At 38.8% G+C, this 27,295-nt stretch overlaps 1 protein-coding gene across 4 annotated transcripts; it reads right to left on the reverse strand.

The window, feature by feature from the left end:
* Positions 1-1,305: 1,305 nt before the first annotated feature.
* paqr6 (progestin and adipoQ receptor family member VI) lies at positions 1,306-26,443 on the reverse strand. 4 transcript variants are annotated; one of them, XR_005070471.1, is made up of 9 exons: positions 26,253-26,443; positions 14,079-14,350; positions 11,707-11,834; positions 10,532-10,737; positions 8,874-9,000; positions 7,621-7,717; positions 7,009-7,153; positions 4,930-5,240; positions 1,306-4,776 (listed from the first exon to the last, which is right to left on the reverse strand). XR_005070471.1 is itself a non-coding variant. In XM_037072834.1 (9 exons), the coding sequence occupies exons 1-9, from the start codon at positions 22,537-22,539 to the stop codon at positions 4,987-4,989; spliced, it is 1,575 nt and encodes a 524-aa protein (XP_036928729.1). In that variant the 5' UTR covers positions 22,540-22,601; the 3' UTR covers positions 1,306-4,986. The 4 variants fall into 4 exon arrangements, 3 of the variants coding, with proteins under 3 accessions (XP_036928729.1, XP_036928726.1, XP_036928728.1); XM_037072834.1 differs by lacking the exon at positions 26,253-26,443 and adding exons at positions 22,142-22,177; positions 22,230-22,601 and having other exon boundaries at positions 1,306-5,240; XM_037072831.1 differs by having other exon boundaries at positions 1,306-5,240; positions 26,253-26,442.
* Positions 26,444-27,295: the final 852 nt, after the last annotated feature.

The following is a 27,295-nucleotide window of genomic DNA, read 5'->3' on the forward strand; positions in this document are numbered from 1 at the left end:
TGTTATAATTCAAAGTAGGGTCATCCCAATACTGTGAGATTCATAATAACTGCAGTATTAAAAACTAAATATTGATATTGTTTTAATAACACTTATATCATCTGAATAATCCAGAAAAGGTGTTCAGTCATGTGCATCTTTTATCATCAATCTTAATCAAGTATTTGATTGTAATTGTTCTTTTTGTGCACTTGTTTTCGCAGTTATGGTTTCAGACTCTCTCTCTCGTCCTGCCCACACTCGTATTATGAGGGTGATTTATTTCCCCAAAAAGAGACGAAACACAGTAAATACAGTAAAAAAAAAAATTTTTTTTTTGGTTTCAGGTTTCCATCAATATCATGATAATATCGTTTCGGTGAATTTGCTCGGCCACAATCGTGCGGTGAAGTCTGACATTGTGACTTTAAAAGAAGAGTTTTTATTTTTTTATTTTTGCATGTGGCCGTGAATACAGACGCGGTAAGTTGCATATCATGGCAATTACATTAAATTATGATTACCAAAATATATCCAATCGTTTGATAATAATGTCAAATAATTGTTACAATAAAAGTCAGGATTTCTTTGTGTAAATGATAATAATTAAGAAACAAGAAATCTGAAGACATCACCTGTGGCTGTGGCACATGGAATTTCTCACCTTCTCTGGCTTTTTATAGAGCAAAATAATCATTAATTGCTGCTCTTCTGAAATGAGAATATTTTCTGGTTTCTTTCCTCCCTGACAGTAAACTGAATATCTTTGACTTGTGGACTAAACAAGACATCTCAGGACTTCATTTTGGGATTTCGGAAACACTGATAGACATATTTATCCATTTTATAGACCAAACACATCAATTAATCGAGAAAAGAATCAGATTAATCATTGAAAATGAAATCAATCAGTAGCTGCAGTCCTATGTAACGGCACGATATAGGTGCACACTGTTCACACTTTCAATATACACAATTATTTAGCGTACAGCAGATAAAAATCTTGAGAATAGAGCTGCGAAAGCAAATCGATTAGATGTCAACTATTAAATGAACTGGAGTAATTTCACAAAAGTAAAAAATCTCTCTGAATCAGTTTCTCAGATGTGAATATTTTTACAAACACTGATCGACATGTTTGGTCTACAGAATGTCCAAAAACTAGCGAACAACAGTTAATCGCAAAAATAACCGACAGCTTAATCCACAGTGAAAATAATCAATAGCTCCGGCACAACTTCAGAAATGAGTGTTGCTCACACGGTTCGAACATAAAATGACTCATTGTCTGTTTTATCCCACCTGAAATAATTCCAGAGGCAATAATTCCATTTATAAAATGCTTAATTTATTACACAAGTCTAGTAGAACAAAGTAGCAAATTACAAATTATACACAGCAAAGAACAAATAAGTATTTATACATTGTAAGGGTAGCTTGTTGTTGGAACAAATGAATTATATCAAAAGAAAAAGTTATATAAAAGATTTTTCTTTTCTTTTTTTTTCAAAAAAAAAAAAAGGCACCAGTAACTCTTTTTCTCTCTTCTTTTTTTTGACACTTGATCCCACATTTGTCTTTGCTCTCTCCCTCACGTTACTGAACATCCTTCAATACACTGTTTAAGAAAAAAAAAAAGAAACAAGAAAAGTGACCTGTTTTCCTGATAATCACAACCTGCATCAGCTTGTCCACTGAGGAGTAAACCAACAAGCTTTCAAAGTTAACAGTGATCTGGTCTGGAGAATTTCTGGACTTGGAATTTACAAATTGGTAAAAATAAAAATGTAGGGGAAAAAAAGGAAAAAATGCAACCCAGAAAGGTAGAATCAGTATCGATCTATCAGCACATCTGAACTGTGAAGCTGCTGAAAACAGTCCAGGCACCAACAGGCTGAGAACGAGTGAGATGACAAAAAACAAACAAACAAAAAAAAAACAGCAGCGGCTCAGAAATAAATGAGTTCCAAACTAGTTTGGGGTCGATAGCAAAAAAGAACCACATCAGAAGCCCGTAATGATGCAATTCCAAGAATCAGCGGGGTCAAAGTGAGGAGCGCTGTAAGATGAAGACTGTAGAGAAAATAAAATAATCGATCGATGCTCGGCAGGGGCGGAGATAAAACAGAAACGGAGTCGGTGGAAACAACAATGAGGGAAAATACTGTTCCGTTTTGTCTGCGAGGCTGACGCGACTTCTATACTGCTATACTCTGCACAGTGACCTTGAAAACACCTTAAACAACTCCTCTACACCAATACAATACAATACAATGTGCGTGTGTGTGTCTATGTGTGCGTGTGTGTGCTCTTTGTGGTTCTACTCTTTCACCCTGCTTTCAATATTCCTGCTTCAGCATCCGACACGGACCTGTAAACACACCACGTTCCCCTAGTTTCACGTACATTTCCCCTCTTATTAAACTCTCTACCAGCACAGCTAAAAAAAATAATAAAAAAAAAAAAAAAAAAAAGACGTCTGTGAGCGTGTGTGAGTGTGTTTGTTAGCCGTGTGTTTCCCGTGTGTTGTGTTCACGAAGTTGTGGTGTTACCGCTGTGAGTTTGTGCCACAAAATGTGTTTTTATACAGACGAGCCTTCCACGTGTTTGTCAAGTAAAATGAGCGTTTGCTGAGATCTGTACCCACAGTCTGTTAGTGCGACGACAGAGATGTTCGGTAATAATCAGTAATTCTTTAGGCCGTATATACAGAGATAAATGCATAATTAGAGTACTGCTGTGGCTGCTTTGACAGTGTTATTAATGAACTATATAACATGTTAACAATTCCTTTTTGTTTCAGTATTAAGTTCTGATAATAAGAACAACAACTTTGTTTCCTTTAAACAAGTGAAAAATAGATAAAGAAAGAAAAACAGATAATAAAGAGATTAAACTGTTTTCATCTGCCATTTTTTTCAATGAAACAATAACAAATAAAATCGACAGTCATCAAATGATATAATCGAGAACAAAGCAGTGAAATATGGTAATTTCTTCCTGAAAAGTGATGAATAATGATTTAATGGCAACACTGAATAATAACCATCATTAACAAATCTTAAATTTATTGTTAATTAAACTTCAGTTAATAGTTATTTCATTCTTACCAACAATTAAAAATGCTTTATAAACAATTCATTAATGAAATGTAAAGTATAGCTGAATGATGTAGAGGTGAGAGATCGACTGTCGTATTTTCTTCAGAGCCGATACTGATTGTTAGTAATCAAAGAGACTAAAGTAACTAATAACTGAAGACTTGTATATTTCCATTTTCTGCTGCCTTATCCTCCCATAAATTTAGTTACTAGTTACTCGCTACCTGCTAGTTACTAGTAGCTGAATCAGATCGTTCACTGTTGACTTGCCATTACTTGAGTAACGACACCGATAGGGTTGACAGTGAAATAACTATTAATTCAAGTTTAATTAACTATAAATTGACTGTTTATTTATCATGGCTATTATAGTTTTACAGATTTTTGCCATTTTATCTTAAAAAAAAATCACTGAAATTCAAAACAAATTCTCATTATTGTTCTGTCAATCAGCTAACTGGTTAATAAATCAATAAATTCAATAAATAACTAAACTACTGACTGGTGTTGAAACTTTTAAAGACTGTGATCTAGGTTTTTTTCACTTGTTTAAAGAAAACAAACCTCACTAGCAGTCACAGGTTACTGGATAAGAGGGCGACTTTTTATCGTTAATTTTTAAAGAACTCTAATTACGTCATCTATAGGACTTCTAGTTCCCCCCCAAAGAAGAAAAACCTCGTGTTTCTTTCTTGTTTTTGCACCAGACAGACAATCAACAAATATAATACAATTCTTTAAATATATACGACAGCTATTATTTATGTGGTAAACAAACGGTTACAACAGTCGACATTATAAAAAAAAAAAGGAGTGTTACTGGTTTATACAGTCCCACAGTAATAGGAGCCCGAACTATCCCTAAATATACTATTTTTCTCTCCTTATTTCTTAATTCCACCAATACTTGTTTTAAATTTGACTCAACTGGAAACATGTTTTCTTCTATTGGACATGAGAAACGTTTAAAATAGATCTAACGCTATGTGATGGAAGAACAAGAGGAAAAATGGTGCCATTTGCTCAGAACACAAAAATTGTTGAAGACCTTCAGGGGGCATGACGCCACTATAGTGTTGCCATGGAAACTTACGGTTATAAAAATGGTACCTGTCTTTTAATCACCACCGCTGTGCTGTAACATTTGTTTTTTTTGTTTTTTTGTTCTCTTTTCCCCTGTTGAGGGCAGATTGTGGGGTTCATAATGAGGGAAGCAATCAGAAAAAGAACCACACTGGCCTGCAAATCAATTCCAGTCTGTGCAGAGTGGAATCAATAGGTGGGTATATAGGAGCCGGCAACACCATCTGCATTATATTATGTAGAGCTGATGGAAGGATGTCCACGCCCACAGAGAAGTCCAGTTACAGAGAATATTTTCAATAACTCCTTTACAAAGAAGAAGGAGATTCTGGCCGAGCACATGCAAAACAGAAGCATCATTTATCCAAAATATAATCCCTGCAAACTGCACCAATAAACGTTTCCAGTTGGAGATTTCAACCTGTCCTTATAGTGATCTACTGTAAACATCGTATATGAAGTGCAGGTCTACATTAAGGCACTTAAATGTGTCGTGTCACGTCAGCATGCGTCCTTCAACCCAGAGCCTTTTTACATGCACATCAAGAAACCTTCGAAATAAATTAAACAGACCGTTAAAAGGCTTCGACAAGTGCGGCTGGGTCCTCAGCTTCTGTGTGAGCACGAGAACAAATATGTCAGGTTGTTAAAAAAAAAAAAAAAAAAGAAGATGTATCAAAATCTTCATCTCTGAATGATAAAACTATCGGTGTTAAACAAGCACTACTGTGAGCTGTTAATAGTCAAAAGGACAAACAGCCCAAACCTTTCCTTTGGAAAGTGAATCAGCCATGTCGTGTGGCTGGTGGTGGAGAACACGCCCTCACTGCTCCTTGCGCTCGCTCGCCTGGTTGGAGCTGCGACAGGGTTTCCACAGCAGCGGCGCGCTGAAAATGCCGATGACGCCCAGGTTGAGGACGAGACTGATGACCAGCACCCCGATGGTTCCCAGTAAGGAGGGCAGCGCTACGTGGGTCAAGAGCGTCGCCCGCCGTGATATCATGTCAGCTATCACGCCCTCCATCTGGAAGTGAGTCCCGACCACGGCGCTGACGTGGAAGAGCTGGTGGCTGTGACCTGAGTGATAAGATTCAGAGAGTGAAACAAAGAGGCCTAATATTTACATACTCGGAAAACAATTAGAATCATTTTTCAAGTAAAAAAATGTCAATGTATTTGCTGTTTTTCTTTGTGATTTTAGACGGTAAATGAGAAGTAATTTAGGTTCTTTGAAGAGGTCAATTTAGGCTCAGATTAATCAGTAATGAATATAATCGCTGGTTGCAGTGCGAGTTTAAATGCTAAGACTCAAGAAATCAGTGGTTCACTTTTCAAGTGCGAAACCGAGCAAATTATTTTTTCTCCGGGAGAAATAAATTTCACCTGAAGGAAAAAAAGAGAAGGTGATTGCAATCAGTTTCACACAGTTTTCAACCAGTTTTTCAACCAATACAATTTAGATCAGACCTAGAAAGTGTATCTGACTTCCAAGTGTGAAACCAAGTGGGAAAAAAGTGGTTTTAATAAGACACAAATCATTCGTGTTTTCGTCAAAGGATTTTCTCTGTGCACACTGAACACTGGACACATCTATTGTGTGTTAGCAGGATATGTAACATTTCTGTCATGTCTAACTTTAGGCGAAGAATGTGTTATATCAGCCTCTTGTGGTCAAAATTAGTATTACAAAAACAAAAGCACAAAAAAAATTCTCCTGCACAAACTTATTTTCTCCAGATTCACATGTAAAAAAAATAAATATCCTACAAAAAATAATTAAAAAAAACACAAATAGACAAATAAATTCACTGAGTTTCATACTTGGAAAATTATTCTCCAGGATATGAGTTTTTTTTCTTATAAATACTATCATGTCTTTCTTTAGGCCACACGTGATATAATGTCAGCCTCAATTTTTTTGTCAATTACAAAAAAAACAAACAAAAAATTCTCTTGCCCAAACTTCTTATTCCAGTTTCACACTTGAAAAAAAATTGAGTGTCACACATGGAAAAACACAGGTTTATCTCCTGGAATCTTTTTCCCACATTTTCAATGGTGGAATTTTTTTTTGTAGGGACTTTGAAAGATCATCCTGGCAAGTCTTTATTTCCCCACCAGTTCACAGGTAATAATCACCGGAGGGAAAACAATTCAGAACAGACTTAGAAAATGGATCGCGAGGAAAAAAAGGTTTCCCCACTTGCCCCTAAGGGCTTCTGTTCCTCTTTTCTCATCTTTTGCATGATCAGTAGCAAACACGTTCGCAGCTCTTCCTTTGCACAGAGTGTCCCATTTTCAGACAGAAAAACACAACCTGTTTGAAACCTTACCAGGGTAAACAACCGTCCACTGAGCGAAGAAACAGGCATCTACATTCACACAATACCGTATTAAAAATCTGTTTGATATGGAGCTATTGTTTGGTGTCAATTGTCCAGAAGTCAGCAGGGAAAACACTGAAGAACAGGCCAAGATAAAAGCCAATAAATATAAAAGTGACAGCCCTGCTTCACTGCCAAAGGCAAACTTTCAAGAGTACGTGGTGTTCAGTGCAGAAAGCGGACGCTAGAATTTTCCTTTGCGTGTCAACTGCTAATACATAAAGTTACAATCAATCACCGCAGGAAGCTGCTATAACACTCTCTAACTCTAACTACACTGGAGAAACTGGGGATAAACCATCTTCTTACATACTTTCTTACGTTAACTTGTTTCTTCAGTCAGAGGTAAGTGTGACAGTTTGCCTCCATTTTCCTTCATGTCACCAGGATTCATACTATACAGCAAATGCTTTCAAAAGTGTGTTACAACCTGTATGATATAACCAACAAGAACAACATACCAAAGTAATCGAAGCGCCCTGGGGCCAACCTCTCCGGGAGGTGGGCGGTAAACAGGAAACAGGTGAGGAAGGCGAAGAGGAGGTGGTAACAGTGGCTGGACAAACCGTCGCTCGAGCTACAGCTTCCCCCGCAGCAGAGAAGGATCTTCATGCAGAAATAACAAAAATATTTTCAAATCAAATACATCCAGAAAACACCAAAACACAACAGATTTATTTCAGATGTCCATACACACAAAACCAGATATGAGGTTACATCATTTTTTACCTAGTTTGGGACAAAAAAAACCTAATTACTTACATAATCATCACGGTGATTAGGGGAATTAATTGATGGCAGCAATCATTTGTATTAGATTAAGATTAAGCAAGGAAATCAGTCTCTGGGTTAGTGAGCCAAAGTCCTGCTCAGAGTATTAAAGCCTGGCACTAATCAGCTCTGAGCACTTACATAATAAACACAAAACACTCTAAAACACATTCTGTGGCTTTGGCAAATTACAGCAGTTAACAGTGGAAGTTAAGGCTTCACATTCAGTCAGAGAGCACCACTGTTTTTACATGTAGACAAAGGCAGGAGCACAGTCAGAAACTGTGAATACTGACACTCACCCTGTAAAACAGAGGAACGGTGTCGAATATAAATGGAAGGACGAACGCTCCCGTCCTCAGAACTTTACTCCTTTGTGGGAACTGCAGCTCCAGGAACCTGTGAGGACAAACACAGGAGGGGATTCATCAACAACTTCAGCAAAAGACAGCAGCGAAACATCAGTACGAGCCGATATTACACTTGCTGACTGCTGCCAGACTATCAGCAAAAAATATTAAATTCAGCGACAGCAGTGGCTGATGTTTTCCCATCGTGTCACATAGATTATGTGTCTGTATATTTCTGAGTTACTGGCTCATGACATCCCCCGTTTGGAAGGTTATGCAAGTAACAAGCAACTTCCGACATACAGCACTCATTAGTTATCACTGCATATTTCCTTCTTACAAGAGCATCAATTAGCTCGTGAACAATATGAGCTTGTTGGAGATATATCTTAAAGGTGTATATGTCAGCCTATGAGTAAAATTAAATTGTGCTTGAGGTAATTTGCAAAAGGTGTTACCATTACATATTTTTTTCCCCAAAGGGAATCAAAAGTTTCATTTTTCAAACTAAAAAGTATTTTACACTGCCTAAAAAATTCTCTATCAGCAGACTTCTTATACCACGCAAGTTAGTTTTCCTGCCTTAGTTTAAGCTGCTGCAGATGACAGCATTAATCAATCTCACATTTGTTTTATACTTAAGTGTTTTTAAATAAATTTCAAACATGTTTTCTAAAGTAAATATTGATTCAAGGAACTTTTTTCACAGATAAATCCATTATAAAGATGTTACCGACTGACGTCAGACTGATGCATCAGTTTGCTCCAGATCAGTCAATAATGTCTTTCATTTATAATCAGAAACTCAAGGAATAGCTGCAGCGGTTCACAGTATCTTTAGGAGCTGCTGAGCCTAAAAGAATTTGATTTGTCTGGGTTTCAGCAGCGAGTTTAAGGGTCACATGACGGTGCAAATACTTATTCAGCAGCGTTTCCCTCCTGGCAAGTCTGAGGGAGGCATTACAACGTTGTATTTTAAAGGCATTAAGATTTCACAATAATGCTAATGCAGAGAACTTAACTGCATTCAAGACAAAAGAAATGTCCTGACATCTGTTTTGAATCCTTTGGTCCTGTACGCCTGATGATTATTCTCTTTCAGAACATCAGCTTCATTTTATCTAAACTCCTGAAAGGAAGGGGAGAAAAAAAATCCTAAACAAAACAAATAAGAAGCAGAGGGGATGTGTGCAGAAGCCTCTTACCTGGAGTAGCAGGACAGACTGGTGCAGAGAAGTGTGTTTCCAATGGCAATGGGGACAAAATGTTGATGGAGCCAGCTGTTCACCCAGCTGTCTGGTATGACGTAATATCCATAACTTATGGCACAACCTGAACACAAAGAGGACAGTAAAATCATCTTATTGATCTTTTCGCTTCCTTCCTCTTCTGAACAAGATTATGTGATGGAATGTAAATTAAGGTAAACGTGTCTTTAGATTTTCCTCTGACAACTAGATATTAGAATAACCGACCAGAGGGGATCAGGTCTTTTTTTTTTTTTGCTTTCTGTTGTACTCTGTGTTCTCTCTGTGTAGTTTTTTGGAGGGGAAAAGGCATGGTACCATATTTAAATCAAAGCTGTTATATGGGGAAATTGTTGTGTAAAAAACACACTTAAATGTACTTGTAATTTACATTTGTTCATTTGTCTGTTTTGACCACCGGGGGTCGCTACAGAGGAACATTTCAAATTTCTATACATCGAGGATTCTCCTTTTCTTACATGACAAATATACTTGTTTTTCATTTACAGCACAAATCTAGCTTTTCAGTGTACTGGAACATTTTGAAATTGAAAGAAGAACAATGCAGACATTATCTTCTGTGTGTTACAGCAGAACCCCCCGTCCTCATCAAAGCTCAACCTCAAACTGGTGAATTCATCCTATCATTTTAGGTCCTGCAGAGAGGAAAAACCCTCCGGCAGCTCTTATCCCTGAGACAGACTTTTTACTGGGCAAATCTTGGCATTAAGAAGCTTTGTGGTAGATTAAGGATCAGTCTGCCAGGACCACACCACCAGTGAAGAGAACTGAAGAGGCCCTCAGTTAATGTTTGTAAATGTTTGACTGCTGGTCTGCAGGTGGGCTAAAGCTAAAGCTAAAATGCACACAACACATACACATACAGTGGGCTCAACTTAAATTAAACACTCTAAAAATGCCAAGAAAAATAAACCTGCATGTATGTACAGATGTTGCAGCTGAACATATTAAAATAACCACTTGTGCAACAGGCTCTCTGTTCATTGTTGTGACTGCTCTGTAAATGCTGATACACAGTGACAGGGAAACATTATTCATAGAAGAAATGCTCATGAGGTTAAACAAAGCCGGGCTGAGGCGCAGATACGCCATGAAACAAATTACTTCTCAGGAAAGAGGCGGCAGGAAGAGATACCATTACATCTGGTTTCATACACTATGAAAATCAGACAGGGCATTAACACATCCATACAATAAGTGGCAAATGTTCTGCCATGTCACTTGTCAGGTAAACACCGTATTATGATGTCTCTTCAGTTCCCTAATAAAATGAATGCAATTGAATTTATCTTATGAGCCAGCTGGGTTCATGAGAACACGTAATCATGTGATCTTGCCGGTCTTCAACTTGTGCACAAACGGCATCCTTTGAGGAACTACTGGCAGCTACGATCATTGGTTTAAGGTTCCCGGTTTTTAAGTTCCTGCCCTTTTTAAAACCACCGGGGCATCTCAGGTTAGCAAGTGAAGCTGTAACAAGAGCTCAGACAGACAACCAATCAATCAACCCCTCTGAGTTCAAGAAGTTCTGCAGAAAACCAAAAACATCTGCACCCAACCTTTTCAGGATTCGACCAGCGTGACTGAAGTCTTACCGAGACTGTAGAGGCTGAGCGCTCCGTAGTCAAAGAAGTAGCAGATGTGTCGAGACTCCGGGGACATGGTGCTGAAGGTGTGAGCGCAGCTGGAGGTGAAGGGGTAAATGCAGATGAGCAGCATGTACACCAGCAAGGGCCAGGTATAGCTGTCCGTCACGAAGTTTAGCGTGGAGCAGAGGAGGCAGAAACGCCACAGGAAGTACCTGCAAACCGACATTTTGTTTTAATCCAGCATGTTCATTAAAACTAAACCAGCTCAGAACAGTTTCTCACTTCTACTTTCCCACACTTTTCGAGATTGTTGTCCTTGGATCTTAGCGATGTCCTGTTTTAGTCTCATGTTTATTTTAATTGAGGCCTTCCAAATTTTTTGTGGCAACTTTCTCCCACCTATCTAAAAATCTTTGTTGTACCTTTAAATCCCTGTTTATTTTTTTCTGCAGCAGTATGAAGAATTCAAGGGATTACATCTCAAATACTAAAAGACGCTCATTCTTCTACTGATCCTGATAAACTCTGACATGTTTTCACAGCTGGAAAGTTAACGTGTCTTCACTTTACTGACTACAAGTTTTTGTCTTAATCTTGACTTCAAATAGACTTTTTTTAGACTAGGGCTGTAACTAACAGTTATTATTTACAGCATCAATTAATCTCCTGATTATTTTCTTGATTATTTGATGGGCTTTAAAATATCAGAAAATGATGTAAAAAGTTGATCTGTCTTTCCCAAAGCCCAGGATGACGTCCTCAAATGTCTTGTTTTGTCCACAACCCAAAGATATTCAGTTTACTGTCAAAGAGGATGAAAGAAACCAGAAAATATTCACATTTAAGAAGCTGGAACCAGGTAATTTTTACAAACAGATTATTCAAATCACCAAAATTGTTGACAAATAATTCAGTAATTTAGAATTTTTGTCTTTCATGAAAAAAAATCCTTCCATGTCTTTTGCTTTGGAAATTGTTTCTGAATGAGTTGAATTAAAAAAAAAATTAAAAATTAACTAATAATAAATAGAACTAATAATTTGGTGGCAAGTGTTGATCTTCTGGTCTTCTCTCGTATGAGACAATTTGATGCAACAAGGTATTTGTAACACATTGCAAAACATGCACCAAACTAAATAAAAACACATAAAATGAAAACATGTCCGTGTTGTTGCACACACCATGTTGGCAGGAAGTGGGTCCAGATGTTGATCGTCTCGTTGTTCATCTGGAAGCTGCTCAGGACGCAGTCCAACGCTGAGCTCCGCGGGTGACGGTATCCAGAGATGATGCTGTCCTCCCTGAACACCTGAGGATCAACCAGACACACCAGGTGAGTGGAAAGATCTCAACCCCCAGATTATGATCAACTCCTTTTGGTGGGTTTCAGTCACATACTGACATGTATTTTGAAGGAAATAGTGAAAACTTTGAGCCAAAAACATCTCAAGCTGGTTCTAGTCGGATGTGCTAAGAAACAAGATGTGAGATAAACAAGGACGACAAAAATGTAAATATTTTCCCAAGCAGAAGAGATCCAGTATCAACAAGTCAATCCAAAGAGGCTGTAGCAGCTTCAGCTACGCCTTGCAACATTTAAATCAACTAAAAGTCTCATTAATTTCATTGTTTTACACATGAATGTGGAAGTGAATTAGGATGAGGTCAAATTCAATATAAACCATATGTTAAAAATAACAATACTGTTATTCTACATTAACTGATGTTAGAAACGCTTTCACACTTGCTGTTGGTTTTCCCTGATGGTGCAGATGTCTCTTTAGGGAAAAATGCCTTTAAGGGAACAGTTGGTTTGGAATAAACTAAAATACCTGGATTACAGACGGGATCGAGGAGACAAAGACAAATAACTCATTTATCTATAGGAACTAATATCTAAACTCAGATCCAAGGTCACATATTTTAGTATTTGACTGTGAAAGTGCTGACAGGAGATTGTGATGTTTAACTAATACAACAATGGCTGTTGCTTATCACACAAGATAAACTGTTACAGCGGGGTGGACGCCTGCCAACACAGATGCTTGAACTGCAGGGCTCTGTCTCCAGCTGAAGGAAAACTTTCCCAGTACGATACCACACAGGTTTCCTACAGAGGCGTACATGTTATCTCATCTCATATGGCTGTCTATATACTCTATACGCTCAAATTTGGATTTTAGGAAGGTGTGATTAAGATGCAAAGGTAGAAGCAAGAACACAGGAAAGATTTTAGATACTTCTTGTCCTTAACGTTACGCAGCAAAAATAGCCAAACTAAAGTCAATCTAACCTGAAATACAATAATTAGAGCTGAAGAATTTAAAATGACTTCAGCACGTTTCCACCAAACCTAAAAAGACAGTGAACCACACAACTAACACCAAATACACTTAAACATCATAAACTAAAGCAGGTTGGTTGTTAAAAGTTAAAGACAGCAGTCTGAAAATAACTTTAAAAAGAATCAGCGCTGCAGATCTTATGCACCCACTCATACTTTCATAAACAGTCAAACTTCTTCTGGGTATTTACTGCCACAATTCTAAGAAAAAACTTGGGACACTATTTCAAATGTGAATAAAATGTACAGACCTGCAAATCTTTTTTAATCTAAATTCCTTTTTTTTTTTCAATATACACTCATGAATTGAGAAGAACTACAGGGTCCCAGAATTGTTTCAGCACTCAACGTTTTATTGTTGTGGTATGATGACTCCACATTCCTCTTTGGTCTTGGGAATTCAAAAAATGTGTTTTTTTTCATTACATAAATGATGACAGGAAATAAAAGAAATACCTGAGAGGTACTGTTTTTTCTACCGCATTGCACAGACTGCCCACGCTCATTCAGTGTAGCTACAGACTCTCCTTCCTTCACTTCGTCTGAGCGTTTTATCATCTTTCAGGTGATTGTGTTGGTTTTTCTCCCTCCTTGGGTACACTCTCACCGCTCTGACACAAATCTGGTCGTCTTTTGTACACACATAACCTGAATTATTGCATCGCGGGTGTATTCCTCCATGCACCAGTTAAGTTGCTGTTTCTGAGGTGTGACATTGAACAATGGCCAGAAGAAATTTTGCAGAATATTATGATGTCACAGTGTAATTAACCTCTAGCTTTTTGGATATCAAATGTCATGACTTTTATCCTATTAGATCCTGCAATCTTATTAGATTTAGCCATTTTATTGCAAGGGCTCGGCTCCCTAAGTGCAAAAAAGGTTCCCTTTAAACATTATTTTGCATGGGCACTGTCACAAAGTCTTGAGTTTAGAGCTACCCAAATGATTGTAATTAGTTTAAAGGAATGCTAACAAGCTAGAAAGATTTTCCCCTTTACCAGAAGGAGAATTTATGCAGCCAGACATTTCCAGTGCTGTGGAAATAAGTCTGGCTCTGCAATATTATAGAGGGCCTCATCCAGGTTGATCACAGGCAGGTTTCATCACTAAATCCTTACAGGACGTCTTTTATTAAGAGCAGGCTAAAACAAACAGAAAGACAGATCTACCAAGTTCCTTATAGAGGAGGTTAGGCTCCTTCCTTACCTTGGGGACCTGGTGGATGTCAAAGAGCTCGGGAAGCTTTATGCTGAGCATGTCTGCGGGCAGTCTGATGGCCCCCCTCCCTCTCTGACAGACCTCAATGAGCCTGGCTCGTCCCCCACGACAGAGGACTAACCAGACCGGGTAGTCAAACACCGGGATCCGGGGCCTTTGTCCTGGACTGTCTGGCTCCCATCGCAAGCAGCGTGCCCAGCCCTGGCTCCACCCGCCTCCGACGCCACTACTGGCCCGGATCCCCCGCCACACTGGAAACACTGCAGGGACACACAACAAACACACACAATGAGACTCCAGCGGCAGCAAAATCTTGTTTTTTTTTCCACACTCCAATCGAATTAATGATTCTTGTTAACACTGTTTGACCTTTGAATGATCAGGCACCTGTTTACGGCAGAGATCTACAACAGCCCTTTGTCAGCAGCAGGTCTCTAAGAACTTTTGATCGAAGTGTGCTGGTTGTTTCCTGAGTATCAACCTTGGGGCAGTGGGTTTGTAGCCCTTTAAGCCAATAACAGCACGCAGGTTGTCAGGGTGGGACTCTACACTAAAAGTGGCAAACAGGTGCCAGACCGCAGCACGCATCCAGGAGGAAGCTATGTCAAATGGAGAAGCAGGTGAGCAGAGGGGCCAGCTTTGAATCTGTTTTTACAACATGTCATTCTGTCAAATCCTACTCATGATGCCTTAAAAGTAGCTTCCAAAATGTAAACATATTCACTATATATATCACTATATTGTCAGTAAAAGTCCTGCATTCTAAATCCTACAAAAGCCTTTAAATGTTTAAACATGTATTGATGTATAGAGTGAAATACTGCTACATACATCAACCCTGATACAGACTGAGTTGTATCATATAGATTTTTTGAACATTGTGTTTTAGATTATTCTCTTAAATGATGCCAACAGGGCAAATGTTAATATGAGCATTAAAGTTTATATGTCAGAGTCATCAAGTGCGATGCCTTTGTCAACTGCAGTCGACACAGAGAACAATCTCTTATTGTGTTGCTCTTGAGACGTACCCAGACGTCAGCTTGAAGAATGCCTGGTATTGTCACATTGCAGTGGCTGTGACTGAAAGTATGCATGTGCTAACAACATGTCTGTTGACAGAGAGGGAATGTCCTATCTGTGTAACATTGCCTCTCACGGAGGGGTTACCTCATCACTTGATTGTTTTTTACACCACAAAATGTTTTTAAGTTCACGGCTTGCACCCTCCCAATATCTGTCCAGAAAAAATACTTTTCCGAGACTGTAACTGTACTAGACTATAAGGACAATGTAATGATGTGGTAGTACCAGAAACTAGAGTAAACAGTAGGTTTTCATACATGCATAGGTGGTATAATGGCATTAACAACAGATACTGAAGAAGACATTACTTCAACATTCTTTTGACAGTCACTTTCACCTTCATAAAATAAACGTTATCAGACTAAAACCCCTACGATGTTAACAACTGAAGAGTCTTTTCAGTGTTCACAGTACACATTTTTCTCCAGACCTGGGAGGATAAACATTTCTTGGCATCTCTGTCACAGCTCACGCCTCTAGCGGCTCCTGTCTAGCAGTGTGGAAGCAACAAGAGGGGACCGGCGCTCACTGCAGCCCAGCTGCAGGCCCCGGCCTGTTAACTGTGACAAAGTGAGCTTTGTGGAGGCTGATGCCTCGAGAGTACAGGGGCCAAAGGATGACTGTTACACACTGCACTGGATGGAAATGAGGCTTCTCACACTTAAGCACACACAGTTTTCTGCCACGGAGAACATGCACAAATACCCTGAGCGCCAACATGCGTGCACAATGGCACAAACCCTGCATTCATCACAGCTGGAACACATCAGAGGACACAAATAACAATACATGAACAAAACCACAGCTTGTGTTGATGACAATAGCTACGAAAAGCCACTGGGTTCACTGCAGTGTGAAAAAAAAAAGCTCATTTAAATTCAGATCATTAGCATCTTGTGGCGCCAATGATTTGAATGGCTAATTTAAAGTTTGGGATGTTTTTTTACGCAGGCTGTGTGACTGATTTGAATGGTACCGTATATGTATAAAATCTACAGAGATAAGATAAGAAAAATGGGCTATGTATGGAAGAAAACAACTGCTTCACAAGACAACAAGTGGCGTTTTGTCAAGATAACAAAATTAACTTTTATCCAGATAACGACTTTGAAAATTGCATTAACGGATGCTCTCGGCTTCTGTAGCTATAAGAGATGAAAGGGGAGCGTTTTACAGTTGAATGCAGCCTTCAAGGAGCCGCACAACTCAAGAATGTTTTTGTTACCGTAAATGTTACACAGTTGACTCGAACCAGAAAACAACTCTTGAGGACATGGACTCTCGTTTGCAGTGAAATTAGGAGACGCTGCTTGATGACCCAGAAAATGTCAGCGTGTCCTGTCCTGACATGTTGTCCAACAACTGTAAAATCCATGTGAGTAAATTGTACACGCTCTACATCTGAACACAACCTCAACCCCCCCGTCAAATACATGCACAAACATACTTGTACTGTGTGTGTATAGCACTCAAATTAAGACACATGATACAAGACAGAAATAGCATTCAATACATTTTTTGGTTGAAAACTGATAATTGATCAGTGAGAAATGTTTTTGAACCAAAGAAAAATTTGTGAAATTTGTTGTTTATGTACATCTAAGGGCGAAACTACTGAAACCATCTACAGCGGTGACGACCTGTCTGACTTTCTCATCTTTGCTGTGTGGCTCTACAGAGGTTCAGCAGTTTGACACTGTGACCACAACAACATGCTGCAATTGTTCTTCCTCATGATCACCGTGTTTATTGGTAGATCGCAAACCAAGTGACTAGATGCTGAACTTGTTAAGTCAATAAAAAGCAATTTGGCCTCACACGACTAATACTGATAAGATAACCAATAATTTCACATTTTCAAGCCTATGAAAGCAACTTTGTGTTGTAATATCCGCTATCAATTCCAATGTGATGAGTAGGCAATGATATACATTTCTATATATCAGGACAATCACATCTGATGATTTACTTACAGACAGTGTTGCCGTCCAGCATCATAAAAGCATGCATAGGCCATAAACATACTATTTTTCATTCTGCACTTTTTTTTTTGCATACTTGCTATAATAACTGAGTCAGCCATCAAGCTCCCAGCTCGTGTTCACATGCTATTGACACACATTTATGCTGCCAAATACAGACGTATAAAATGGAGTTAAAAATCCACTGTTGAAATTCAGTTCTTCCTCTGTAGAGCCTCACTGACACATGGCTTGGACACAGGCTTTTTATGTAGGTGGTTTATTAAATCTCACATACATCCTCCCTGAAATGACAGTATCCAGTATTACAGATGGCTTCCTGAAGTTTAACAAAAACAATATTTGGCTCCTCCTGTGCAGCACTTCTGAGACAGTCGTGAAACAGGCAGTCCCTTGTTTGAGGTAGTATTGTTTGTGGAGATGATTAAACAACTGTTTTCTCTAGATGTTGAGCTCAGGGCTGTCTTTGCAAAGCGCTCCTTTTACAAACAAAGTCTCACCACCGTGTGTTAGCATTAAACATGATTTAAGCTCTGTTTTGTCACCCGACAGACACTGTTTACCCTTGATATTGCTCTAACCTTTATATGATCCGTGGCTTAACCAAACAACTTATCAGCTTCAAAAGGGAGATCAAGAAACCGATAATGCAACTGCCCGTCTCCTTAATACTTACTTTATCACACAGTATCTTTTGTCGCTGTGAAAGTGAATATGCACTAGTCACTCAGACCGTGACACGTTTTTAGTTTTGTTTTCAAATTATTGGATTAAAAAGCAAACAGTGACTACAAGCTGTAGGTGCTGACCCTAGGCTTTAATTTCATGGTGTTTAAATGTTTGTGTAGGAACAGGTTTTATAGTCACAGTTTCAGAAGACAGAGAGATTTTAGGCAAGTTTTAAGTTTGGAAAAAAAAAAATCTAATATCAAGTCTTTTGTAGTCAATGTTTGTCTGCTTGATTCTAGAAATGGCTGACAGATCTAGAGCAAGGCCGAATAAATGAGAAACATTCATTTATTAATGTAGAAGCCTCCATACAGGCACATGGGGTCATTGAATAGTTTGATCAGTATATTGGATGTGGATCCTATGCTACTGTGGGAAATATCTTTTGAAAGAATGGTGTTCATCCCTCCAGTAGAGTTAAATATAGCTTTGTAGAAGGCTTGTGGTGGACAAACACCTTATTAGAAACACTGACTTAAGGTTGTTTTCTTGAATTTTCTTTCTGTCCTTGGTGATCCTCGACAAACTCTGTACTGAAGCTATCTTCATTTTAACACTCATTACTTGCTTTTTGCCTTCTGGTTGTCAGCAACTCATGTTCATTTGCTCCTGGGCTGTCACTATTTCAAAAAAACAAGTTCAAACAAATTTGAAATGACCTGCAATTTCTTTGAATGAATTCGAATTGCATTGCACTCCTGTAACATTATGAGAATCATGAAGCGCATTTATATTTAAAAAAAAGGATCAAAATCTATCATCAAAGCCTAAATTTCCCACAATGCATCTTGACCGCCAACAGTTCAGCTGGAGAATCAGGTGTGTTTTGCTAGTAGTAGCTAATATTGCCTCTAGCCGCTAGCCCCACGCAAAGATGAGGAACATAGGTGTAGTAACCTAAATTTCTTTCTCCACATCCTCAGATTTTTTAAATGTTCAAACAAAACTGTCACTCAAGTCAATGCATCTTTACTTCACACAGCTCCCTCAGAAGCTCTTTCTGACAAAAATGTAGTAACAAGCAACCTGTTTTGTTTTCTGTGTGCAGAGTGGTGTAGTTCTGTTAAAGGGTGTTTACTCAGCAAACACGGGGAGTTTAATGACATGCAAGACAATTTCTCAATGGATGACCATGGAAACATCTGTACCAGCTCTTCACCTCCAGACGGCCCTTGTTACATTCAAGTCCTGAGGCAATTCTAAACTGACCCGAACAACGCTTGCTTCCTTTTTGTTTTTGTTCCTCTCTTGACATCTGAAATTCTTTCCCACATGCTTGTAATGTTGTCACATGACCTTTCTCAATGGATGTCTTTATTGGCCAAAGGCTGACAATAACAAGACTATGCAGAGAGTACGATGCCTACACAGACGGGCACGTGTTCCCTGTACAGCATGTACGACATCCTCTGCTCATTCTTCAGCTCATATGAAGAACATTCCTCTGTGCTGCCAGAACATGTTCGATCCAGCCACAAAAACACTCACACACAAAAGAACCTGACCTGTGGATTCAATGATGGTCGATGCACCGTTTCTTAAAGGAAACATTTTTAAATTTGTCCTTCTAAAATACATTTTTGTGCATTCAAGAGTAACTGATTGTATACCGCCTTCCATTGTCTCAATCTGTGACACACTACAGTGTTTGTCCCAGAATCACTTTAAGCAAGCACCCAGAAATGAAACACAAACATCCACCTGTTTGTGTTCCACATTGAGATTTGCGTTCAAGGGAGTCAGTTTTTCAAATCAGTTCACATCTGATGTCCTTGAGATCTGCTGCCAGTTTATTTAAATATCTCAGTGTGACATTATACAACGAACACGGTCTTAACAACACATAACAAAAGACGGAAAAGACCATAAATGGAATGCTCAAAGAGCATAAATGATTTAGGTTGGATTTTTGCCTTAAACTGCATCAAAGCTTAGTCAATCAACATATCATTAATTGCAAACAACCCTGATCATCAATTAATTGTTTAAAAGGTGCAGTGTGAAGGATTTAGGGGAATCTAGGGGACTAAAAACTTGGGACGCTATGTGAAATATACAGTGAAAACAATGGGCGGTGGTAAATCTACAGATAATCTTTCTTGTTAATGTATTAATATGTTCATGAATTTCTTGCCTGCAATACACACCTGAGAAGAACCACAGTGTCCCAGCTTATTTGGAATCCGGACTGTAAAACATTTCTTAAAAGATACTCTTATTTGAGTTGCTGAAACCACTCAAGTTAATTGATAATTAATAGATCTTTAAAATTGCTGCAATTAAATTTTCTGTTAATAGACAAATAAATGTTCTGTTGCTTAACTGAAAATTGAACATCTATAGGTTTTGGAAAAAACAAAACAAGCTAATTAAAGAGGTCATCTCGAGCATTTTAAAGACTAAATGATTAACACCACATAAGAAAGATAATCCTTGCCTCATCGCTTCAGCACAAAGGAACCACTTCCCTCTGACCACGAGTTTGAGGTTTTAGTATTTGACAGGTTGTGGGGTAACCCTTCACACTCTAAACCTTCTCTTGAGACCCGTTACAACTTCCCCCTTTTTGCTTTAAGTCTGAAGTCATGCTGGAATGTTTTTCAAGAGGTGTTCCTCCTTTGGTCACCCCCCTTCCTGGTAAGTGTCTACATTTCACATTAAAGAGGGTTACTCTTTAGGGGTTATGTAACACTGCTCCCATGTGCTCTTACACATCACAATGGATTTTTGCAGGAACAAAGAGGTAACACTTCCCCTGCCACACCATTTCTATGAAAGTACTGTAATGTTACTGTATTATTCCAAGTACTGCATCTAAAACCTGGATCGCTTATAAAAACAAAACCTGTTTCTCAGTGCTGGCAAACAGTCAGCATGTGACTGCTACCTGACAAATAAAAGGAACGTAATGTCAAATAGAAACTCGCTTCAACTCATTACTGATCAAGCATGTGGTGATAAATCTAAGCATGCAATAAACGCCTCAACTGACTGGGTGTGTTTTGTTGTGTTGTGGAGGCATGTTCACTATAAACCCTCCCCGTCATTCCTCACCTACATAACCTACACCTAACTGCCAACACAGTTTATCCACGTTCAATTTCCTGTATTCACTCTTCCACAGTAAACTCAATACGTCCTCATGAGCTGCACTGAAAGAAGACGACACAATTCAACAGGGTTTGCTTCAAACATAATGATTATTTTACAATAATTATCAATAAAAGAATGTCAGAAAATACGTCTATCCTAGTTTCAGGTCCAAGATGACTTCTTCAAATGTCTTGTTCTGTGCGACTGACAATCCCAAACACACTTATATGTCATTAATTTCAATTCATTATTAAAATCAGACCTGCAACATTTGTCAACTTAACGTTGTTCATTCATTTAAGTTGTTTTTTCTCATAAAAATGTCAAACATTTTGTAATTTAAGAAGGTGAATGAGGAGTTGTTAGTTCACACCAGTGATTACATGTGTGGCTCTACAAAAGTACCCCAAAATGTACTTTACTTTAGAGCAGAACTTAAATAAATAGTGCACTGACAAAGTCATTGGCATTTTTACTGCAAATGAATATTATAAATATCGGTTTTCAGCCTCCTTTAATTCTAATAATCAGCATCCACACTGAAAAAGCCATATGGGTCGACCACTAATCTGTTTCATCTAAACGATAAATCGTGAAAATAATCGTCAGAATAATGGATAGCCTTATAGAAATAATTGTTGGTTGTCACCCTAATTAAAAGTGTTTCCTGATCGTTTTTATGTATATATTTTTCTAAAAAGCATCCGGTCGTAAACATGTACATTAAAAAATGTGTCAAAAGAAAAACATATTCCTGATTCCTGCACCGCACGTGATGTCTGCTGGGAAAACAGATCTGAAGTCAGCGTGGCAACTGTTTTCAATGTGGGGAAAAAAAAGATCTTCAGTGTGGAAAAAGCAGCTAAGTTAAACCCTGGACATCTCCAGAGGAACCATTTAGGAAAACACGCCAGTCACATGAAGCTAGTTAATTGTCAGGGCGACTTGTTATGTCTCAAACTCCCTTTTCCTCCTCGTTAAACACGACTTTTCCAGGAATTCCTTCAGAGCTAGCTTAAAGGAAAAACACAACTTTTACCGTTGAGAGAGCGAAGAGGTGGAAAACAACAGCTTCCACAGCGAGAAGTCAAAACTTCGCCTCAACAATGGGGCGATGTAAGAAAAAAAAAAAAAAAAACATCTTTGAGTTTTTCTACTCACCGCGACCCTCGGGCATGCGGAGGTTAAAGAGTCCTCCTCGTCTTTATCCGATTTAAAACACGCTGCGGGCGTGTTATCGTGTGACAGCTCGAGTCGGGAGTCTTCTTCTTCTTCTTCTTCTTCTTCTTCTTCTTCTTCTTCTTCTTCTTCTTCTCCTCTCTCTCGTCTCTCTCTATGTGAATTGATTGTGTCGAAGAATCTTCAGCCTCGTCTTCTTCTCTTGTCCCGCGCGAGCCAGTAGGAAGAGCCGCTCGGTGCTCACTTGGACCACTGGAGCAACAACAACACGAGCCATGTGCGTGTACAACCGCCGTGCGCGCGGTATGGAATGTGGCGAGAAGAGGCGCGCGCGATGAAACCGTGAAACCGAGGAGGACAAAGACGTTAAACACCGCCATTTTGCTTGTTATTGTAACTATACTGACTGAGGATGTGGTGATGAATGTAAGGATGTAGTAAAGACTGACTGACTGACTGACTGACTGGTTGTGTTGTGTTGTGTTGTGTTGTGTTCAAGGCCGCAGCAACCACTGAGGACACTGAAGTCATGTCCACCTATTATTTTTATACATTCTTGGTAACAATTTACAATATCTGTCATACCATTAAAAGTCAAGTTTGTTGTGTAGTGAACTTCATTTAGTATTTAATACACTGTTACACGCTTTATAAACCATTTATTAGCTTTTTTTTATTGGCACCTTGCAACCAATGGTTAATAAATACTGTTTACAGTGCAGTAAACTTTATTAAATAGTTAATACGCTGTTAACAAAAAATGAAATGATTTACAAACCATTTATTTGCATTTTTGTATTGTCACGTTGTAACTGAAAGCACTATGTAGTTCATTCACAAAAATTATCTGAATGACCTCATAGAGACAGTTGCAACAGATGTTTTTAACCTTTACAACTGATTAAAGAACCAGTTCCATCTCTCACCATCTCTTAATAGTGAAATAACTCAACTAAATCTAATAAGCTATAAATTTACTATTGATTAAAATAGTTATCATAAGTAATGCTCATGCCAATACGTTATTTTCAGCAATGAAATAACTTCAAGTCAAAATTGGTCACATGTAGTACTTATCTTATTCTCCTTCTTCGGTTGAAATTTGAGTCCAATTTAATCTATTTGCTGTAGCTGCTATTATATCATAAGCAATTATTATCTTTGTTTTCATGACTGAATAAACTGACCTTAAAGGAAAACCTCATACTGTTTGAATTACTACTGTTTATGTGTGGCTGACCCCGCCACCCTTCTAGCTTCAAACAGCACTCTGGGGACGTGATTTTCCACCGAGAACAGCTTGTTTATGAAATTATGGAAAGTTTGTATTATTACCTTACTTACAATGTAAATTATAAAAAATTTAGTCAGAGCTTCTTCTCCAAAACTACACAGTGCCCCTTTAGGTGTCTACCAACGTTCTTCAAATAAAACCAGACCAACATTGCTGTCATCTGAGCCTCAGCACTGATGAAAACATACTGACATAACTCAAAACAGCGATGACTTCAAGTGGCCCAGCCGGTGATGTCAGTCACCCGTGATGGTTACATACAGGAAGTTACTCAACATCACTCAGCAAATCTGACCAAACCCTTCTGGATGACTGAATGTCCTCAAGGTTACAGGAACTCCAGTGGCCTTTCACTTACTTCTACTACATCATGTGAGTCTAATGAATGACAGCCCTCATATGAACCTGTGGGGAGACTCCTTTGTCCAAACTCTGACCTGGGAGGACATCCTGTTTCATTCTGCAAAGGGCAAACATCCAGTTTGTGTCAACACAACTTTCTATCCAGTCATATTTCTGAAAAGCTCTTGTCTTGTTCGAGTTCATCCAAGCCCAGAGCGGTGTGATGCCAAACACGTGAGGTACACAAAAGATAATAAGCCCTGACAACAACAACACTTCACTAAAGTATTCAAACTATTTGCTTGTTCAGGTTCCCCCCACCATCCTCCTACTTCCTTATATATTCCTAAAATTGTCTCCTGGATCACCATTGGCTCTAGATTTAACCTCGCAGAATCAAAACTGGACTACGTTTGGCAGGAAAACCAAACGAAAAAGACTGCTTCTCATTCTGTGTACAAAACACGACACACCCTGATGACTTCCAGATCAAATCCACGTGCATCACATATTTCTCTGAATTCTTAAAATGGAAGGCTGCATCCAATAAAAACAACCTTTATTGTCCCAGTAGGAAGATTTCACATGACTGGTGCCGCCTCCTTTTGTGTGTCATCAGCAAAAAAAAAAAAAAAAGCTATGATCTTGTTAAGAGTCATGTTACATGTTTCATAACACTCTGGAGCCTTTAGCTTCAGGTTTTCATGTGTATTGCACAAGTTTGTCTTGTCGCTGGTCTGAGATCAAGATTCAGATTCAGTGTGTCAGAGAATTTGTCAGAGTTCCAAGAATAACAAATGCGAGGAAAACCAGGAAGCGCACACAGGTTCCTCTTTTACATCACTTCTAGTAACTCATTTAAAGATGCATTTAGAGTTATTTATTTATAATTCTATTGTTTTTACATTACTATGCTTCTTATGTTTTTCTTATGTATTTGTTTACTGCTGGGGACTTCCTAATTGTGTTTTAAAAAGTTAAACTTAAAGGGGCACTATGTAGTTTTGGAGAGGAAAATCAAAGTCAGAATTTTAATATTTACAATACTGATTAGGTAATAATGTTTATCAGTCCATAATTGAATAAACAAATTGTTCTCAGAGGAAAGTAAGGTCCCAGAACACTGTTATGAGATGTGGCAGGGTCCGCCACATATAAACAAAGTAAAACATTATGAAGCTTTGTTGTCCCTTAAAGTCAGTTTGTTTATTCAGTCATAAAAAAGAAGAATGTTGTTGTTTAAGCATAAAATAAATCAGTTGATGAAGATCTTTCTCCTCTGATTAAAATTTCTTTCCAAAAACTACATAGTGCACCTTTAAAGAATAAACAGTTCTTCCATGTATCTATATCAAATGATTCAAAAAGTTAATAATAATGTGAATAATTAGAAATCACTCAACATTATCTGTAAGTTATCGGATACTCTACATATACATGTCAATTCTCTGAAACTGAACAATTATGTAATGTAATCTGTTGGTTTGCAAGACTGGCAATCCAAAAACATGAAGTGAAAGGAAGAAAAAAAAAATGCAAAGAAAACATACCACGGAAAACAGCATGACAAATGAAACAGGGATAGGAATAAAGTATCATTATCATTACGCACGCAGGATTGGATACGCATAAACAAAGCATCCAGGATGTCCAGTTTAAAACGTGATGTAAACTTGCACCATCGCACATTAAAGGTCCACTAACCCTGTGACACAAGCGTGTTTATTGTTCTTGAAGTAAGAAAACATCATATCCCCCCAAAGTCTCGGAAGTACTGCTTGGCAAGGAGACGTTCAGTTCCTGCATATGGGAGTGACTTACGCGTAAAGACCTCCAGGGTCTCTTCTCGAGAATAAGGGGAGTGAATTTCCTGAAACCCTGGACAGTTTTCACAGACAGAAACACTCAGTCACGGGCGGTGGAACTGCGCAGTAATGATGGCAAAGTGCTGCCAAAATCCTGGACACAACAGAAAAACCTCACCTGACCTTTCAGCCTGATCTGTCCGATGGGATCATTGTGGGTTCGGGCGAAGATGGGGCTCCGGAGAGGGGAAAAGTAAGAGATGAGGGAATTTTCCTGGGATAGAAAACTTATAAATCCATAATTATACCCCAGTCAGGTCCATTCCTGCTGCACCAGTCTCCGTCTCCCCATCCGGGCAACAAAAACACAACTGGATCCACTAATGAAATCCCACCCTCAGGGCAGACACTTTTTTCCATTGGATGTGGTGAAGAAAAAAAAGGCTTGTTTTTTTTGTTTTGTTTTTTTTTTTGCAGGATCAGAAGAGGACAAGAGCTCCAGCATCATTTACATAACAGCAAATATGGATGGCATTCATTCGGAACCAAATGCATGAGGCATTTCGGAGAGTTTCTTTTACACAGCAAAAAAGATTAATAAGATGCACATGTGAAGTCCAAACAATCCCAGAAGACAAACACTGTTACTTACGCATGAACTCCAGGCAGGCGAGGCATTTCCCCACAGCCAGCACAGACCCCTGCATGGACATTTCTCAGACAGATCACAGGCGCCTCTCGCAAAGTTATAAATTTACCTAATGGCTTTTTTGTGTGTTTAAACTTCTCATCCTGTCCCAGCAACCCAATCCGTCCACACTGAAGTTCCTGCAGCCCCACAGCTTCATGGGCTCACACAAAGAGGATTGGTTTGGGTCAGTGAGGTTTCCCCCAACCCCCTTACCCAGCAAAAAAAAAAAAAAAAAAAAAAAATGGGCCAGCAGCACCAGTGCCAGTCGTCTCCTGTTGGGGTGGCACTGGGCCCCGCTGCCAGGGGATTGGTTATTCTGTGTGCTCGGTCAGTGGTGGGCACGGGGCCCAGGACAGAGAGGAACACAAGGGGTGGAAGAGAAGAAAAAACAGAAAGAATGGCACAGGGAGACCTAGTTTGAAAGAGGAGGCAGAGGCTGGGTCTCTGCAGAGACTTCACAGGAGGAGTTTAGAGGGTTCAGACCACTTAGGTTTACTATAAAGATTTAACGATAAGTGTGAAGTGTGCAGGTTGCTTTTTGGTTTTTCTGTTAGTTGATTTGTCTGTCAGAAAATTGTGAAAATTGTCCTCTGAGCTCAAGCTGACATCTCTAAACCAACAGTCCCAAACACAAAGATATTCAAGCAGGCAGCAAACATGTACATTAGAGTGGTGGAAACTATCAGATGTTGCTTGATACATGACTGAAGATGTCCTGATTGTTGCCACTGTCTGTTGTTGAGAGATTTGCAAGACACGCTACAAAAAAGAAATAAAAATAACACATCTGAGGTGAATATGCTCTAAACTTTTTGGTCCTTTCATGAATCAATCCCCCAAAATGCTTGATCCTACATTTCCTATAATGCAATGGCATCTTTTGTCAGATGCTACATGGCTAGGCTCATTCAAATGCCACGCCTCCTTTTGTTAAAACAGACTTTCTGACAAAAACATTGAGTCTCTCTCACTGAGGGGTTGGCACAGTTTGAGGTACCAGTTAG

The sequence above is a fragment of the Acanthopagrus latus genome, chromosome 17, assembly GCF_904848185.1.
Source record: "Acanthopagrus latus isolate v.2019 chromosome 17, fAcaLat1.1, whole genome shotgun sequence".
Classification (NCBI taxonomy): Eukaryota; Metazoa; Chordata; class Actinopteri; order Spariformes; family Sparidae; genus Acanthopagrus; species Acanthopagrus latus.

Bases quoted from the DNA above. Each gene is read 5' to 3' on its own strand.
- paqr6 (XM_037072834.1), bottom strand. From the start codon at position 22,539: ATGGCGGTGTTTAACGTCTTTGTCCTCCTCGGTTTCACGGTTTCATCG. The intron at 22,178-22,229 runs GCTGTCACACGA...GATAAAGACGAG, and splicing joins GAAGAAGACTCCCGACTCGA to GAGGACTCTTTAACCTCCGC. The intron at 10,738-11,706 runs GTGTGTGCAACA...GTCGGTTTGCAG, and splicing joins ACCCACTTCCTGCCAACATG to GTACTTCCTGTGGCGTTTCT.